This window comes from Passer montanus, unplaced genomic scaffold (assembly GCF_014805655.1).
Source record: "Passer montanus isolate IOZ18808 unplaced genomic scaffold, ASM1480565v1 scaffold5, whole genome shotgun sequence".
Classification (NCBI taxonomy): domain Eukaryota; kingdom Metazoa; phylum Chordata; class Aves; order Passeriformes; family Passeridae; genus Passer; species Passer montanus.
The window spans coordinates 5,748,420-5,762,624 of record NW_024369929.1 but is presented as its reverse complement, the minus strand read 5'-3'; the positions used below and the strand labels follow the sequence as shown (position 1 = coordinate 5,762,624).

Below are 14,205 nucleotides of genomic sequence, written 5' to 3'. Positions count from 1 at the left end.
CAATTAATTTTTAGTGCTGTGTAAGGTCTGATGTCACTGGAAAGATAAATTTGTAAAACTTCTTTCCAATATGATTTATTGATTCTATTTCAAATACAGTGCTTCTTTTATTTGCAAATATCAGGCCTATTATACAATCAAAAAAACTTTACCTTTTCTTCTTTAGTATTCAGAGGTGATGAGAGAGTGTGAAAGTCCTTTAACTCCTTGACAATGTTATGAGAAAACTCCTAGCCTGATAAAGTTAGAAATAGGCCATTTGGCTTGTCTCACACAGAAATAAAGTATTGTGAACTGTACTCCCAGCTTGCTCTGATTTCTAGAGGAAGTTCTTTTAAAATAATATACCAACAAATTTTCCACTTATAAAGAAAAGAAAATTTTCTGAGACAGACGTTTTACAAGGTTGTGTAGTGACAGAACAAGGGGCAATGTATTTAAAGTGAAATTGGATAGATTTAGCTTAAACGTAAGGAAGAAATTATTTATTGTGGTGAGGTACTGGAGCAGGCTGCCTGAAGTTGAGGATGACCCATCCTTGGGAGAGTTCAAGAGTGAACAAAGCCTTAAGCATCCTGGTCAAGTGGAAGGTGTCCCTGCCCGTGGCAGGCAGTTGGAACTGGATGATTTCTAAGGTCCTTTCCAACCCAAACCACTCTATTATTTTTAATGTATTGCAAATTCCTCTCTCAGTCTTTGGGAGAGTCCAAAACTTACCATTTCCATTCTCTATTCTGGCCAATGGCTCTCTGCAAATTGCTGTCTTTCTCAAGGGATTAATAGTCCTTTGAACTTCTGCCAGCAGCACTGCTTGCATTGCCTCAACAATCTGTCATAAATGCAGATTATTATTGGATAATATCAGTACCTCAATTATTTATCAAAGTATTTGACAATTTTAACCAACTTGCACAAAATCTGGAGACTGTCCTGGTGAATGTCATTAGAAAAATAAGTCTTTCACACAGTGATAATCACGTGTCTCTACATACACACTGAGAAAAAAAGGTTAACTAGATAGCAATAAAATAGTGTAAGTTATCAGTCAGGACTGCTTCCCAAAAAACATTCATTTTCTTTAATGTGAAATCTAGAATCAGTCACCTACTGTCTCCTTGATTTCAAGGATAAGCAATTACTAACAAAATATACAAGTAAAACACAAGGTGATAACAGCCAATAAGTATTTTCATTCTTTTTTTCTGATGTGTGCAAAAGTGCTTGACAGACTGAATAATGACCTTGTTGTCTTGGGGTGACTTGGTTTTGACTATTTTAGCATTTCTGGCATCTAATCTCTCTGATAAAATTAAAGAATGTTTTGTTGTTAGTAGTGATGCTCTATTCCTCTAGCTCAAATATACTACCCCCAAATTTTTTGTCTAACACAGAGGGAAATATCATTCCTCCAATCCCTCTTATGGAAAAGAAACATCCACTGGACTTGTGAGCAGCCTGTAAATGGCACTTGCAGTAGCTGATGTACCTCATGTGGGCATTAGGACAATGCAGTGTGGAGACTGTCTGACAGAGTTAATACCTTCCTTCTCTTTAGCAAAAGGGTGCTGTAAGAACTAAGGACATTTTAAGATGTAAAGACACTCATAAAGCACACCAAGACCTTAGACAAAATACCTCAAACCTTTGTAATTCTTAGTCTAAATTTCAGTATGATGTACCTTCTCTGCATCTGGTATTTCCTTCAGAAAAGGAATACAATTTTTCCCATTTGGGAAGTTATTCATTCTCAAGTACAAGAAATTTCCTGAAAAACAGGGTGAATCTAAGGTTTCAACCTCAGCTTAAATATGAATTTAAATGGAATACAAAAACTTTAAGTTCAATATATGTTATTATAAACATTTTAAGCTTAAATGCTACTTATAAAAAAGCTATTAAAATTATTTAAGTTTCATATGGATAAAAGTTGATATGCAGGATCCTTCAAAATGCCTGGAGGAGAGATCAACTCACTAATCAATTACTTGTCCTCAAAAATATCTATAACTGCTCTTGTAAATTCAAATCATTAAGTGAAACAAAGGCTGATGGTGTCCTTTGTGACAAAATCTTTTATTGTAGACAAATATACTATAGTCAGGTCCACAATGTAAAAGTTCACTGCAAGTGAACCCAGCCCTATGTGATTCAACATAGCACAAACCTTCATCTTGTTATAATAGAACTTTATTTTACAGGGGACACCAAAGTCATTTTCCAGTTCCTCACATCTATACTGCCCTGAGCTTTGGGGATTACAGATCCTGACTTCGCAGCAGACTCTTACAATATATCTATAATAATTAAGAAAGAGAAAGAAACACGGACACGTTTTCATTGTCCTGGGGAAATTTTTGACAAAACAATTCTTACAGAGGTACACAAAAGAGATCTGCTAAGAACCTGTCACTAATCTGGATCAGATGCTCTTTACTTGTACCACTGCTGTGCATGCCAGGCAGCATCTTAAAGCAAAAAACTGTAACAAATGGCACAACATGATGTTATTGTAGAGGCATCTGTAGCTGTCTCTGCATGTTACTTGACACTGCATTTCCACAGTGCTTGGTGTGGTCTCATGTTTATAGTTTTTTCTTCTCATGGAATCTTACTCCAAAATTTATATACCTCATCTACCCTTATCACCAAGTTTAACCATCTCCAGTACCATTTCGTGTTTCTAACATGTAACAAATCTACATGCGTACCTTTCATTTTCTCTGGTCACTTCCACTTTATCTTTAGTGTCCTTCTAGATATAAATTAGCTACCTCATTGACTATATATACTTTCATTTTTCTCCCCATAATTGCAATTGCTGTTGAAAATACAATGTGTTTTTTAGTTTGGATTGTTAAATGTGACAAATGATGCTGCTTCTTTGACTGAGGAAGTATAAATAGCATATGTCAACCTATAAATACTGATATTAAAAGTGAAAGATAATTGTTTGACTCTGAAGCAGCAATAATAGAGTAATTAAAAAAGACAAGTGAACAATAGTTGAGATAAGTTGTACTGTTACATCCATAGTGAATTATCCTGGCTTTCCTTTCTACACTTTATCAATTACTTGCAAGAATTACTATTCTCTTTGTGATGAGAGTGTTTAAGGAGAGAAGTCAATAGATACCACTCCTGGTTATTGCTCAGGCCATAACCTCTACAGGTGTGAGCCTTGCAGAAACTGCCTCCCAGGTGCCTCCATAACAGAGTCACATCATGGGGCAAAAATACACATTAGAACATCAACTTGAATGACCCAGTCTTCTTCACTCTAATTCTGCACAGTAATTGTCAGGACAGTTGTCCAGATACTTCTACTGAACTACATATTTTTCTTCATATGCCTATCTAGAAACATGAACACACAAGTCATTCTTGGGTGGGATGGGAATGTGGCAAGGAATGGTAATATTTTATCTGAAAGAACGACAACAGATGAAGATGACCTTTCCTTTCAAATAATCTGGGGGAAAGAAAATACTAAAAAAATATTTTAAAAACATACACATTTTTAACATTTGATTCCATAAAGGACCTCCCTACAGCCTTCAATGAGTCCATAGACCCTAAATAAAAAATCAGCAGCAGGTTTTTTCAGTTTTCTTTGTTTGCACAGGATCTGTTACAGTGCTGTAAGGTGATGAGGAAATAATTGGTAACTCCATTGGGTCATGTCTGGGAGTCAGTATCCTTCATGGAAGATCACAATAGAAAAAAGTTTTTAAAAACAGACTAAATAGCGATGTTTTTGGTAAACGTACATGAGTGCTTAATCAGGCTGCTCAGAATTAATAAATTGGGCATTAAACTGTGATAGCACAAAAAGTTTTAACAAAACCATCTTATTGTCAACAAAAACTATAATTTCACATAAACTACTGGTCACTAAATCTCATACCTACTGCCAACATTTTTTTAAATCTTAAATGTTTTATGGCACTTTGGTGGCAAGCAATCTAAAATCTGTGCTACTAAGTGAGTTATCAAAGCTTAGTGTTGCATGCTGTAGCTGAGCACGTTAAAATTTGAGAAGCATTGAGAGCATGATATTTGCAGTGCTCGACAATTTCAGTGTCTTACATTTAAAGTCTTTTCAGATTAAAAAGTGTGAGACAGCTTATTCTATACCTTGTATTTCTGCACACTAACCTCCTGTGCTAGATGAGACCAGTATCATTGTGTACACTGATCAGTTGCTAAATGGATTCAAAAATACAAATAACTAGATCTCACATAATCAGTTATGCTACAAACACAACTTCATAAACATATTAACTACTCTCTGAAGAGTTCCAGTGGCTGACCAGGTCAGTAAGAGATTTTATGCATTCCACATGACAACTGCAGTTATTGAGGTTTGAAAAGGAAAGGAAAAAACACTTATTGTAAGAGAAAGGGGAATGAAAAAGAATTCAGAAGTAATATGGAAGATGTGCAGACAGTAGGAATATAATAAACAACTGATAAGCTCAAGATGAAATGTTGGAATCAATTGAATGTGAATATTTGCAGAAACTATTTTTGTGTAACAGAACAGGGGACTATTACTGAAGCACCCCTGCAAAACTCAGCTCTGGAAAATATGCTTTGCATTTGAAGTAGCAGAGAGTTGCATTCAATTTCAAAAGTAATATCATAAACTAGATTTGTAACAGGTATTTCCCCTTTCTGGAATGAAATCCATTGTTGTCAGAGTATAACATCTTGAGTTTTGTATCCCTGAATATTAACTCACTCAAACAACAACACAGCTTTATTTAAATGTATATTTCCAAAATGAAAAATTGTCTCTAGATTTCACTGCTTAGATTGTTTCACTGCTGCCTGTCAACTCTCAAAAAGTTATTTATCTCTCAAGACTTCAGATTCTTCATTAATAATAGGCATGAGAATCATCTGACCTGAAGAACCCATAATTACATGACTTGCAAGTTGTTCTTAAAGACTGTTGTAATAATTAAAGACTCAGGATTTTTGCTCTTCACTAAGGCATTTTCAGTTTCTTTTACAATAATACATTAATAAAGGACACTGTCCTTATTTTGGCCTTTTGTTTTCCTGGAGCCAAAAATGGCATTTTTGATGTAAGTTACATATGGTTGCTAGAGAAAAAATAACTCATTCCTTAAATAAATGCTATGAATAAGAGCACCTAGATGAAAGATTAGTAGGAGAGTTACTTTATCACATCTAAACATTTACTTTAAGGCATACTTCATACTATAATAATAATCTGCTTTCCACAGACCTGAATGGCATGACTTATGTGATAGTTTCCCCATAAATTATAACTATTAGGTCACATTACTGATTCCAAATACTAAATTACAGCAAATGGCACTTAAGGATAACATTGCTACAACTGACACAGGCTATTTCCTACCTTTACAGATTGGTCATTCCAACAACAAATGAGTTTCAGCAATGAAATGCTCCCAAAGTCTGGGGAATGATATCTACTCTTATCTGAAAAACACAGTTTATAAACTGACAATATATAGAGAAACACACAAACAAAAAAATATTTTAACATTTTTAAATTTTCAGCAACATACCTGAAAAGAGTAGAAAACACGTAATTTCTTAGAACGTGCTCCCATCCAATACAATAAGCACAAGGTGTTAAAACAACCTATTGCTTTAACATTTATTCTCATCCCAAATTAAATTAGTGTTGGGTTTTTGGGGTTTTTTTCTGTTTTTGTTTTCTTTGTTTGATTGGTTTTGGGTTTTTTTGTTTGTTTGTTTGGGTTTTTTTGTGGGTTTTGGTTTTTATGGGTTTTTTATATTTTGGTTGATGTTTTTTTTAAAACAGAATTGATATCCCATGGAGCATTCTTTACTCACAACTTTCTAAATATATTAAGAATACTTTGTTTTGGACTACTTAACTATGAATTCCCTGCTCTGCTGTCCAGTCTGTCCTTGATGCTAAAGAACAGATTGTTCCTAGAATCTCTGCTATCTGCAAGTTTCAGATCAGATTTTAATTTGTAAATCTGAACAACTGTATGAACCAGGAGATATGGCATATGAGTTAGATTACCTTAGAATTTTTAGGTTACTTGGTAAATGTATTTTTATACAAATGAACATTTTAGTCACCATTTCCACACGTTTCCTCTACTTATTTTCTATGGTCACTTGATTTTATGTTCCATCTCTTTTTTCCAATAGACATTTCTGCTGTCATTGCAAGTTCTACAGTTGTGGTGCATATTAGACTCACAGAAGAAAAGGTAGTAATTTCTGATGGGGATATTAAGGTTTACCTACACAGCACAGCATCAAGATTTGATGTAAAAGAATTTGTGTTTTCAGTCTAAACATAGCTTATTCTGTATATTCTGTATTTTTCAGGTAATATGTACTGAAAAATGTCCATATTCTGTTTAGGTTTTTATTTAAATGTTCTTTGGTTAGTTACAATCTGCAAACAAACCAAGGCTGGCTTGCAAAGCCAAGACTGACGAGCGATGGCCTGTGGGACATTAACAGGAACAGATTACTTTATTCTGCCCTGAGCCAGAAGTCTAAAGGCATTATTGAACAGTCAGGATGGCTCTTGTATTACTAAGGCAACAGTTTGCTTGGAGGGCTGTATATATTATTGGGTGGGCACGTAATGGTGATGAGGGAGATGGGGGAAGGGGGTGAGGGCAGTGTTTGTCTTATTACATTGCTGTTTTTCTGATTGCTGGAAAGTGTCTTTAGAAACTCAACTAAACATCTTGTCATAACAGGAAAAATATCATTGATTCCAGTTAACACTTTGTTTACGCATTTTTCACGACATTCACAAAAGAAACAGAGTAATTCAGTTTCTCTTATCGTAGACTGGACAGCATAACGAACAACATTTTTTTATCATTATTGAAATTCAATTCCATATTTTAGCAACAAAAAGCATGCAAAACGAGAACACTTAAAAGTTAATACCACCAACTGACATACTTACTGCTTGGTAATTCTGCATAAAAATTGGGGCATGAAAGTGTTATGTCTTCCACATTTCGCCATTTGTCATGTACAGATTCTGGTTTCTGTGGACTTAAAGAATATGAAACTATTAAACAAAACCTGAACACGCATACGAGAAATCTTATGTATTAAGGTAGGGTTGGGGTTTTTTACAATAGGTACTCTGATATCAATCACTATCAACCCCAATTAAGTTTCTCCTCAGAAGAATTCACTCTCATTCTCACTTGCATTCTTTTGTCTACAACTTGGGATTGAAACATTCACAAATATAAAACACTGAAAAGTCCCATCCAAATGCAGGAACTTAAGCCTAATAAACTTTGAGCCAAATGTGAAGCTTTATTTTGCAATAAAGAAACAAATTTATATGTAAAGAACTGAATCAAAATACCATTTTCACAAAAGAATTTGTTTGTGTTTTTTCCTAATACACAGGACAAAAGTTCAAGGAAAACTAAAAGCATCTTTTTATAGGTTTCCCTTTTTTTTCCTCAGTGGTAAATAATTTAGAGTATCATTACAATATTTGGGATTTCAGTGGATGGCTACAATTTAAGAGACTAGGGTGTACATATGCTTGCTCTGAGTCACTAACTCAGCAACCTAACCTTTGAAAACAATAGATGTGGATGGCAGAGAAAGTAAAAAAAAAAAAAAACACTCAAAACCCTCGCACAATTTAGAAATATTTCTTTAAAAAAATCTCTCTAGTGACCTGCAAAAACTACATTTATGTGTCATTTTTAAACTAATATATTTGTCTTTCAAATTCACTACAATGAACAGTGAGTCATGCCATTTCAAAAGACTTTGCAATACCAAACAACTCTGAAAGCTTGCAGCTTGAGAGCTGTAAGTTCAAGGCACAAATGTTAAAAAGCAGGAGGAAACAAATTCGTTGAAGATATTTTCTTCCCAGCTTCTTCCTCTCTCTGTCCCACTTTGATGATCTCACACATTTTGCTGCAGGTTCCTTTATTTTCATAGGGTGCAAAATAACAACAGACAAACACCAGAACCCATGCAAGCTGTGAGAGCTGTCCTACTAACTGCTTCTTCAAATACTGTGGTGAATTTGAATTCAGTATGTAGGTTTCTTTTCCCTTGAGCAGACTGCAGTTAAAAGCAACCATCCAAAGAGGTTTGGCTACATACTGTACTTTTTGAAGGAAAACTCATCAAAATAACATTTGTAAAGATTTATATATTTACGTATCCTAGAGAAAACTTAGAAGTATACACCACTGTTCAGAGGGGAGGTGGTGGGGTGGGTGGGGGAGGCTTTTTTGGTTTTTTTCCTTGCAGCAACTTTAATATCTATAATTTTACAGGATATATGTCCCAAAGCCAGGATATGCATGTCTGGGAAAAATGTTTGATTTTGGTATGGTCGTTAATTTCAGTTACATCAAGTCTTTCCAAAACAGTGCTTTCCAGAAGGCCAGCATAAAGTAGTTTTTTGCATAGAAAGGAATTCATGTTCAAGATGGATTCCTGAAACAAGTATTCATGTAAGAATTTGTATTGAATATGGACCAATGGGCAACACAATTAGCAGCAAAAGTAAATGAGAAATGTGCATTTGTCCTGCAGGATGGTGCACGTCTTGAGAGAGGCTGAGTGCCTAGAGCTTTGTGGGATATTTGCTGCAAGATCAATATTTTCTGGCCTTTCTTCTTGCCTTGGGGCCATAGCATCACCAACACTGAAGTTAATTGTCCCTAAAAAACTAAATACAGACCATCACTATGTTTGCCAAACAACAAAAAATTCATGGACAATATCCATTGCCTGATTAGCATGCTCTATTTGGCTTGGTCAAATAATGTTGAGCATGTTATTTCTCCTTTAATGCTGAAAAAGCATTTAGTCAATAAATTTGCTTTGAGTAACATAAATGCTATTTGAGGTGGTTCTCACAACATAAGGGCTGATGAGGCATTCATTCCCAGGAGCTGCCATCATTACTGGAGGCATTGTACTTCAGATAGTATAACTAGGGCAGACTATTCTTCTCTCTTATGTTTTATTTATCTGCGAAGTCAAGGGTTGCATGGCAAAGGAAGTATATTGCTTATAGGGAGTGGAAGTTTAAATAGCACAAATGTGCTTAATGTGCATCTCACTATGTGCCTAAAGAGACCTCATTATTCTACTTAGTTTGAACTGCAAGGGAAAGAGTGATCTCTGGAAAACCTGGGTGTGAAGCTGGATAATTCAAGTTCTTGCTCTTATGAAAAAAAATCTTGCATCTGTTCTCATCTGCTAAACAGAAAAATGTAAAGACAATTATATCTCGATCTTCTTTTCTTCAAACAATATCTGTGAAAAAGTCCTACAGAAAGAACATAAGCTTCATTTAAGAAGTATATATTTAAGAAAAGTTTGTTTCATTTTTCATGACTACAAAGGAAGAGAAGACTCAGACTATTCTTAGCTGTAAGGGACCCAGAAGGACCATCAAGCCCACCTCTTAAGCGAATGGCCTATACAGGGACTGGACCCAGAACCTCAGCAATATTAGCACTGTGCTCTAACCAACTGAGCTAATCTCGGAGTCCTACAGAAGGAGTGCAGAGTCTCAAAATATGGAGACATACTTGTTGAAGATACTCTTCCCAAAAGGTACATGGCTCTGTGTGTTACCTAGTAAGATTTTCAGAGGTAAGGTTTGGAGTAGGAATAATACCAATTCAATAATTTATGTTTAGAGATTACTTTGCTGTGATTTGTTCTTTGAAATCAACATATCGGCTTGGTGTTTTATTTTAAGGCATGTGTTTTGGGACAGAAAAGTATAATCAAGTGCATTAGTGTGACATGGAGGAATTGGGTTTGAATGTAGAGACATTAGAGAACATAATCCACTCATAATAATAATCCACTCACCTTTCAATTTCATCTGTAACTGATGAAGGTGTGTTAATTATCCTGTTGATTAATGCTATTCTGCTAAATAAGAAAAATACTGTTTCCAAGTCCCTTGTTGCATAATCATTATTCTCAGGTCCATCTTTCTTTCCAAATTGTCCTTCAGTAGCAGCAAGGTATTTGCTTGATAAATCAAGGACTCTTTTTGAAAACAAATTGAAAACTCCATGTTCTCCTAACCCATCACAATCAGTGCATTTCCATCCTGGCAACATCAGTGAGAGGTGGCTTTCATCTGACACAAGTCCAAAAGAAACAGGACACTGAAGCCTCAAGATGTTCAGGTAACTTGCACAGAGATTGTCTATTTCTTTATCTACACCCCATGGTAGGAGACATGATAAAAGCAGTTTAGCTGTATCGGTTGCAGTGTTCATATCGATGTTTCCTGATGGCTGCATTCTGATCTTTCTTGAACTCTTCATTTTTTTCCATCTTTTTATGCCACCACCTTCTTCCATAGGCCTAGCTGGATTATTATCTTTGTGAACTTGGTCTGAACAAACAGTCTCTTCCTGCCCATCTACTTGAGGTACAAAGGCAGCAGTTTTATTTCTTTTTAATGTCAGTGCCCTTTTCTCAGTAGTACTTTTAGCTCTGTCTAGAGTGTATTGGTTGTGGAATGATTTTGATGACTTTAATCCATTGAGTTGAGATGAGAGAAGTTCCTCAAGTTTTTCCAGGTCAAATAAGAGAATATGAAAGTTTGCATTGTTCCATTTTGTCTTAGCTGGTAAAATAGTAAAGGGCTGTTGGATGCAGCTGGTATCAGTCAACTGAAAGAAAAATATTGCATGTCTAAACAAAAATCCAACAGTTCTTTGTAATTTTCAAGATATCAGCATAGAATTTCTTATGGAATAGAGAAAATCTATTAATTCTGTTACATTTAATTGAATTATATTTATTCAGTTTTGCTTAAGTAAAAAAGATTTGCTTAAGATACACAGAGACATCAGTGTGTAAATACTATAAAACAGGCTCCTTCAATTACACAGCCATACTGCAGATAGTAGCATGTATCTTTGCAAAAAAATCTAGGCTGGTATTTCTTCTGCTAAGTCTCATTTCAAGTTAAAAGGATTTTTGGAAAATTTTAAAACAGAAAACCTTTGTTTTTTCAAAATAAAGCTAGAGAAGTAAATGCTACAATGCTGCAAGATTCTTGCAAACCCTGAATGTCTGTATGTGTCTGCATGCCTTTTTACAATTTGCTATATAGGAGATATATATATATATATATATAGGGGCTTTGTATGGGATAAAGACTATACATTTTGCTATTTCAAAACATGCAAAGCTACCTCCTTTTGAGATAAGTCACAAAGCAAGAACAATAAGGAACCTAGGTTAAATATATCTCCACACACACAATTAATTACCTTAGCAGAAAATAATTAAGAGAAAAAGGCTACTACAATGTTTGTGAACATCTGACTATCTTGTGCCACCCTATTTCCTACCTGTATCTTTTCTAGAACTCTCCATAATTTTCCCCCCAACTTTGAAGCCCATTCACAATAATGGCCATTTATAAAGCATAATTTCAATTCTACATACTAATATAATAAATACACATAGCTAATTACTGTTGTTAATAAATGAAATAAATGAACTAAGGACATAGTTTTTGAAACCAGAAGATTTGAGAAGAGCTACAGCTGCTCTCAGCTTTAGAATCACATGTTAAACTGTAGAAGTAACTTCATGATGATGAACAGTCAGCTGAACATAAGGAAATGTTCAAAATCATCTTCACAAAAAACTAAATTACTCCATTTTAGCCTTGCAGTTTCATTATTTAAATGAGAAAATGTCATTAAGAAGAAAACTACATCTTTTCTTTTACCAGTGCCCTTGGCACAGGGTGGACACTATGCTGTAACAAACTCCAGTGGAAGGGATGTCTTTGAAAATGACCTGATGAGTTCACACAGTGACACAACATCTTACATCATAATCCTGCAGCACCTACCAAAGAAGTGTGTTTCACCTTCAGGGAAACACCAGAAGAGAGGGAATCTAAACTCCTTGTTGACACTTCTGCCCTTTCCTTTAAGCATTTACAACTGGTATGTTTTTATTGTCCTGAACAAGCTTATGCTCTCAGCACCATGCTCAGCCTTCACAAGCAGAAAGACACATCAAGAAGCAACTTTTCATCTCAGTAATACTTTTGCAAACCATCATGCCAGCTTCCATATCACAAATGATACAGAATTTTCCAGACCACTCTTAATTTTCTTTTGACAATTTAAAGCATTCCACTAATGCAAAGAACTTTGTTAACATAGTTATATCTCAAAATAAACCATCAAGTGTTAGTAAACAGAGCAGAAACCAGCTCTTGCTGGAATGCAATGTTGTTTACCTCATCTTTCTCATGACCACCTTACCTAACTCCTTTTACATTACAAACTATGATTTTATAGGATTAGCTATTTTAAAACTGTTAATATTTTAGTACAAATAACACGAGGAAAAAAATTGACTGCAAAAAATCTATGACGTGACTATTTAGTTTTGGGCAGTAATACAATTTGGTTTTTTGTTATTTAGGGAATGATGCTCCCAACCAGATGAGAATGCACTCTAAATACATAATCTCATTTAAAGATCTCCATAGGGAGTCATAAGTAAGAGATTATAATTGCTTGTTCAGGTTTTTTATCCCTTTCCTTTTAAAAAAAATAATACATTGTATTTAAGTTCTAAGATTAAAATAATCTTTAATTATGATGTTTCCTAATATATAGGGAGAACCCCATGAAATGCAAACACTGGAATTCACAGGCTAGCTTTGACATTAATTGAAATCATTATTATTTAGCCTATCATTTTCTCTTTCTATACTTATATTTGCTTGATTAACATTTAGAAACCTTTAGTGAAATCAGCATCCAAACAAAGGAAAACACAGTGACAATGTCAATCCATTGAGATATCTGGTGACGCATGTGAAGTCACAATAAACATTCATGTTCTATTGGCAATATGAAAGCTTATTGACATTGATCCTAAAACTGTCTGCCAAGTTATCTTAGCTCTCTGCAGCAGGCATTTCATTCCAATGAAAGACGGTGGGCATCCAAAGCTTTAGACATAAAATGCCATTTAGGATCTATGGGCAAGCTATTCTCTGTAGTAGAAGATTACAGAGAATGGAGACACCCATAAAACTAATTACAAACTAGAGAGCTGGAAACTGCTTTTGTTGAGTATTGAAAAACATATTAACAGATATTTACATTATATATTTTACCTTTTCTAGTTTTAAAGTTAATCTTTGACATGGACAGCCTACTGTTAGTTTTAAAGAAGCAAAAAGTCTGACTACAAACTAATATTATATCCTAAGACTTCTGAAAGTCATTGACCCACAGCAGAAATTGCTTTCTATATCCAGGAAAGAGCAAGATTCAGGGAGGCTTTGAAAAGCCAAACTATTTTCCATGCATGGCCAGTATCCCCTGACATCTCTCCAGCTTGCCACTGAAGATGTTTGAGCCAGAATCAGACAAGAGCTGGAATAAACCATTTTGGTTGAAAGGGAACTACAAGGATCATTTAGTCCATCTAGGCTCTCCAAATGCCCCTTAAACACTCACTGGCTTGGGGCATTGTACACATCTCTCAGAAGCCTGTTCCAGTTTTTTGGCATGCAATTCATCACTGCTCCACAAATTACAACCCTATTCCTCTACATCTTTCCCCCTTTACTCATTTTCAGCACCCAAGGAAAAGTTTTCCTGTGACTATGGGAAGGGGGCAGCAGGGGGCTGTACTTACTGTGGCCCCCAACTGCATCAATACATGCCATTATCTTTAACAGATTTAGGACAGACATAGCACATAAAAATTTCATGGGAAGTACAATTCAAGTGTTATTTTACCTAGCTGCGTTCTCATCTCTAAAGGCCTTTTTCCACTGGGATCCAACTTGTTCTGGGAATGGTATTCCACTTAAAATATACACTTCCATTAGCTGACAGGGATTCCCATACTTTTTCAGCTCCTTATATGCATGCACTTTCTCCACGTATCTGCTTTCTTTACCAGAAACATTCTATTGTGGGTTTTGTACCAAAACCAGATTTGACAGGAATGTTCTTGACATTCATTTTACATAAAGGAAATAAAGGGGCAAAAAAATCACAAGACAGAAATTTTAGAAAGCAAAATACCAGCACCAGCATTCAAAATATACTTAGACACTGGTTTGGTACCACTGAATAGAAGTTGCTCAGTTCCCATAGCACAAGTAGTATCCAATCCTATGCCAAG

At 35.2% G+C, this 14,205-nt stretch overlaps 1 protein-coding gene across 4 annotated transcripts in view; it reads right to left on the bottom strand.

Annotated features, from left to right (window-relative positions):
- The window catches only part of WDR72 (WD repeat domain 72), a 102,699-nt gene that overhangs the window by 40,457 nt on the left and 48,037 nt on the right, over nucleotides 1-14,205 (bottom strand). For 3 of the 4 annotated variants that reach the window (XM_039723591.1, XM_039723589.1, XM_039723593.1), the window contains 4 exons: nucleotides 9,880-10,697; nucleotides 6,965-7,056; nucleotides 5,390-5,493; nucleotides 718-829 (listed from right to left, as the gene is read on the bottom strand). In XM_039723591.1, the coding sequence (XP_039579525.1) occupies nucleotides 718-829; nucleotides 5,390-5,493; nucleotides 6,965-7,056; nucleotides 9,880-10,697 (1,126 nt within the window). The remainder of the gene's footprint in view (nucleotides 1-717; nucleotides 830-5,389; nucleotides 5,494-6,964; nucleotides 7,057-9,879; nucleotides 10,698-14,205) is intronic. The other variant, XM_039723590.1, reaches the window with a different exon arrangement.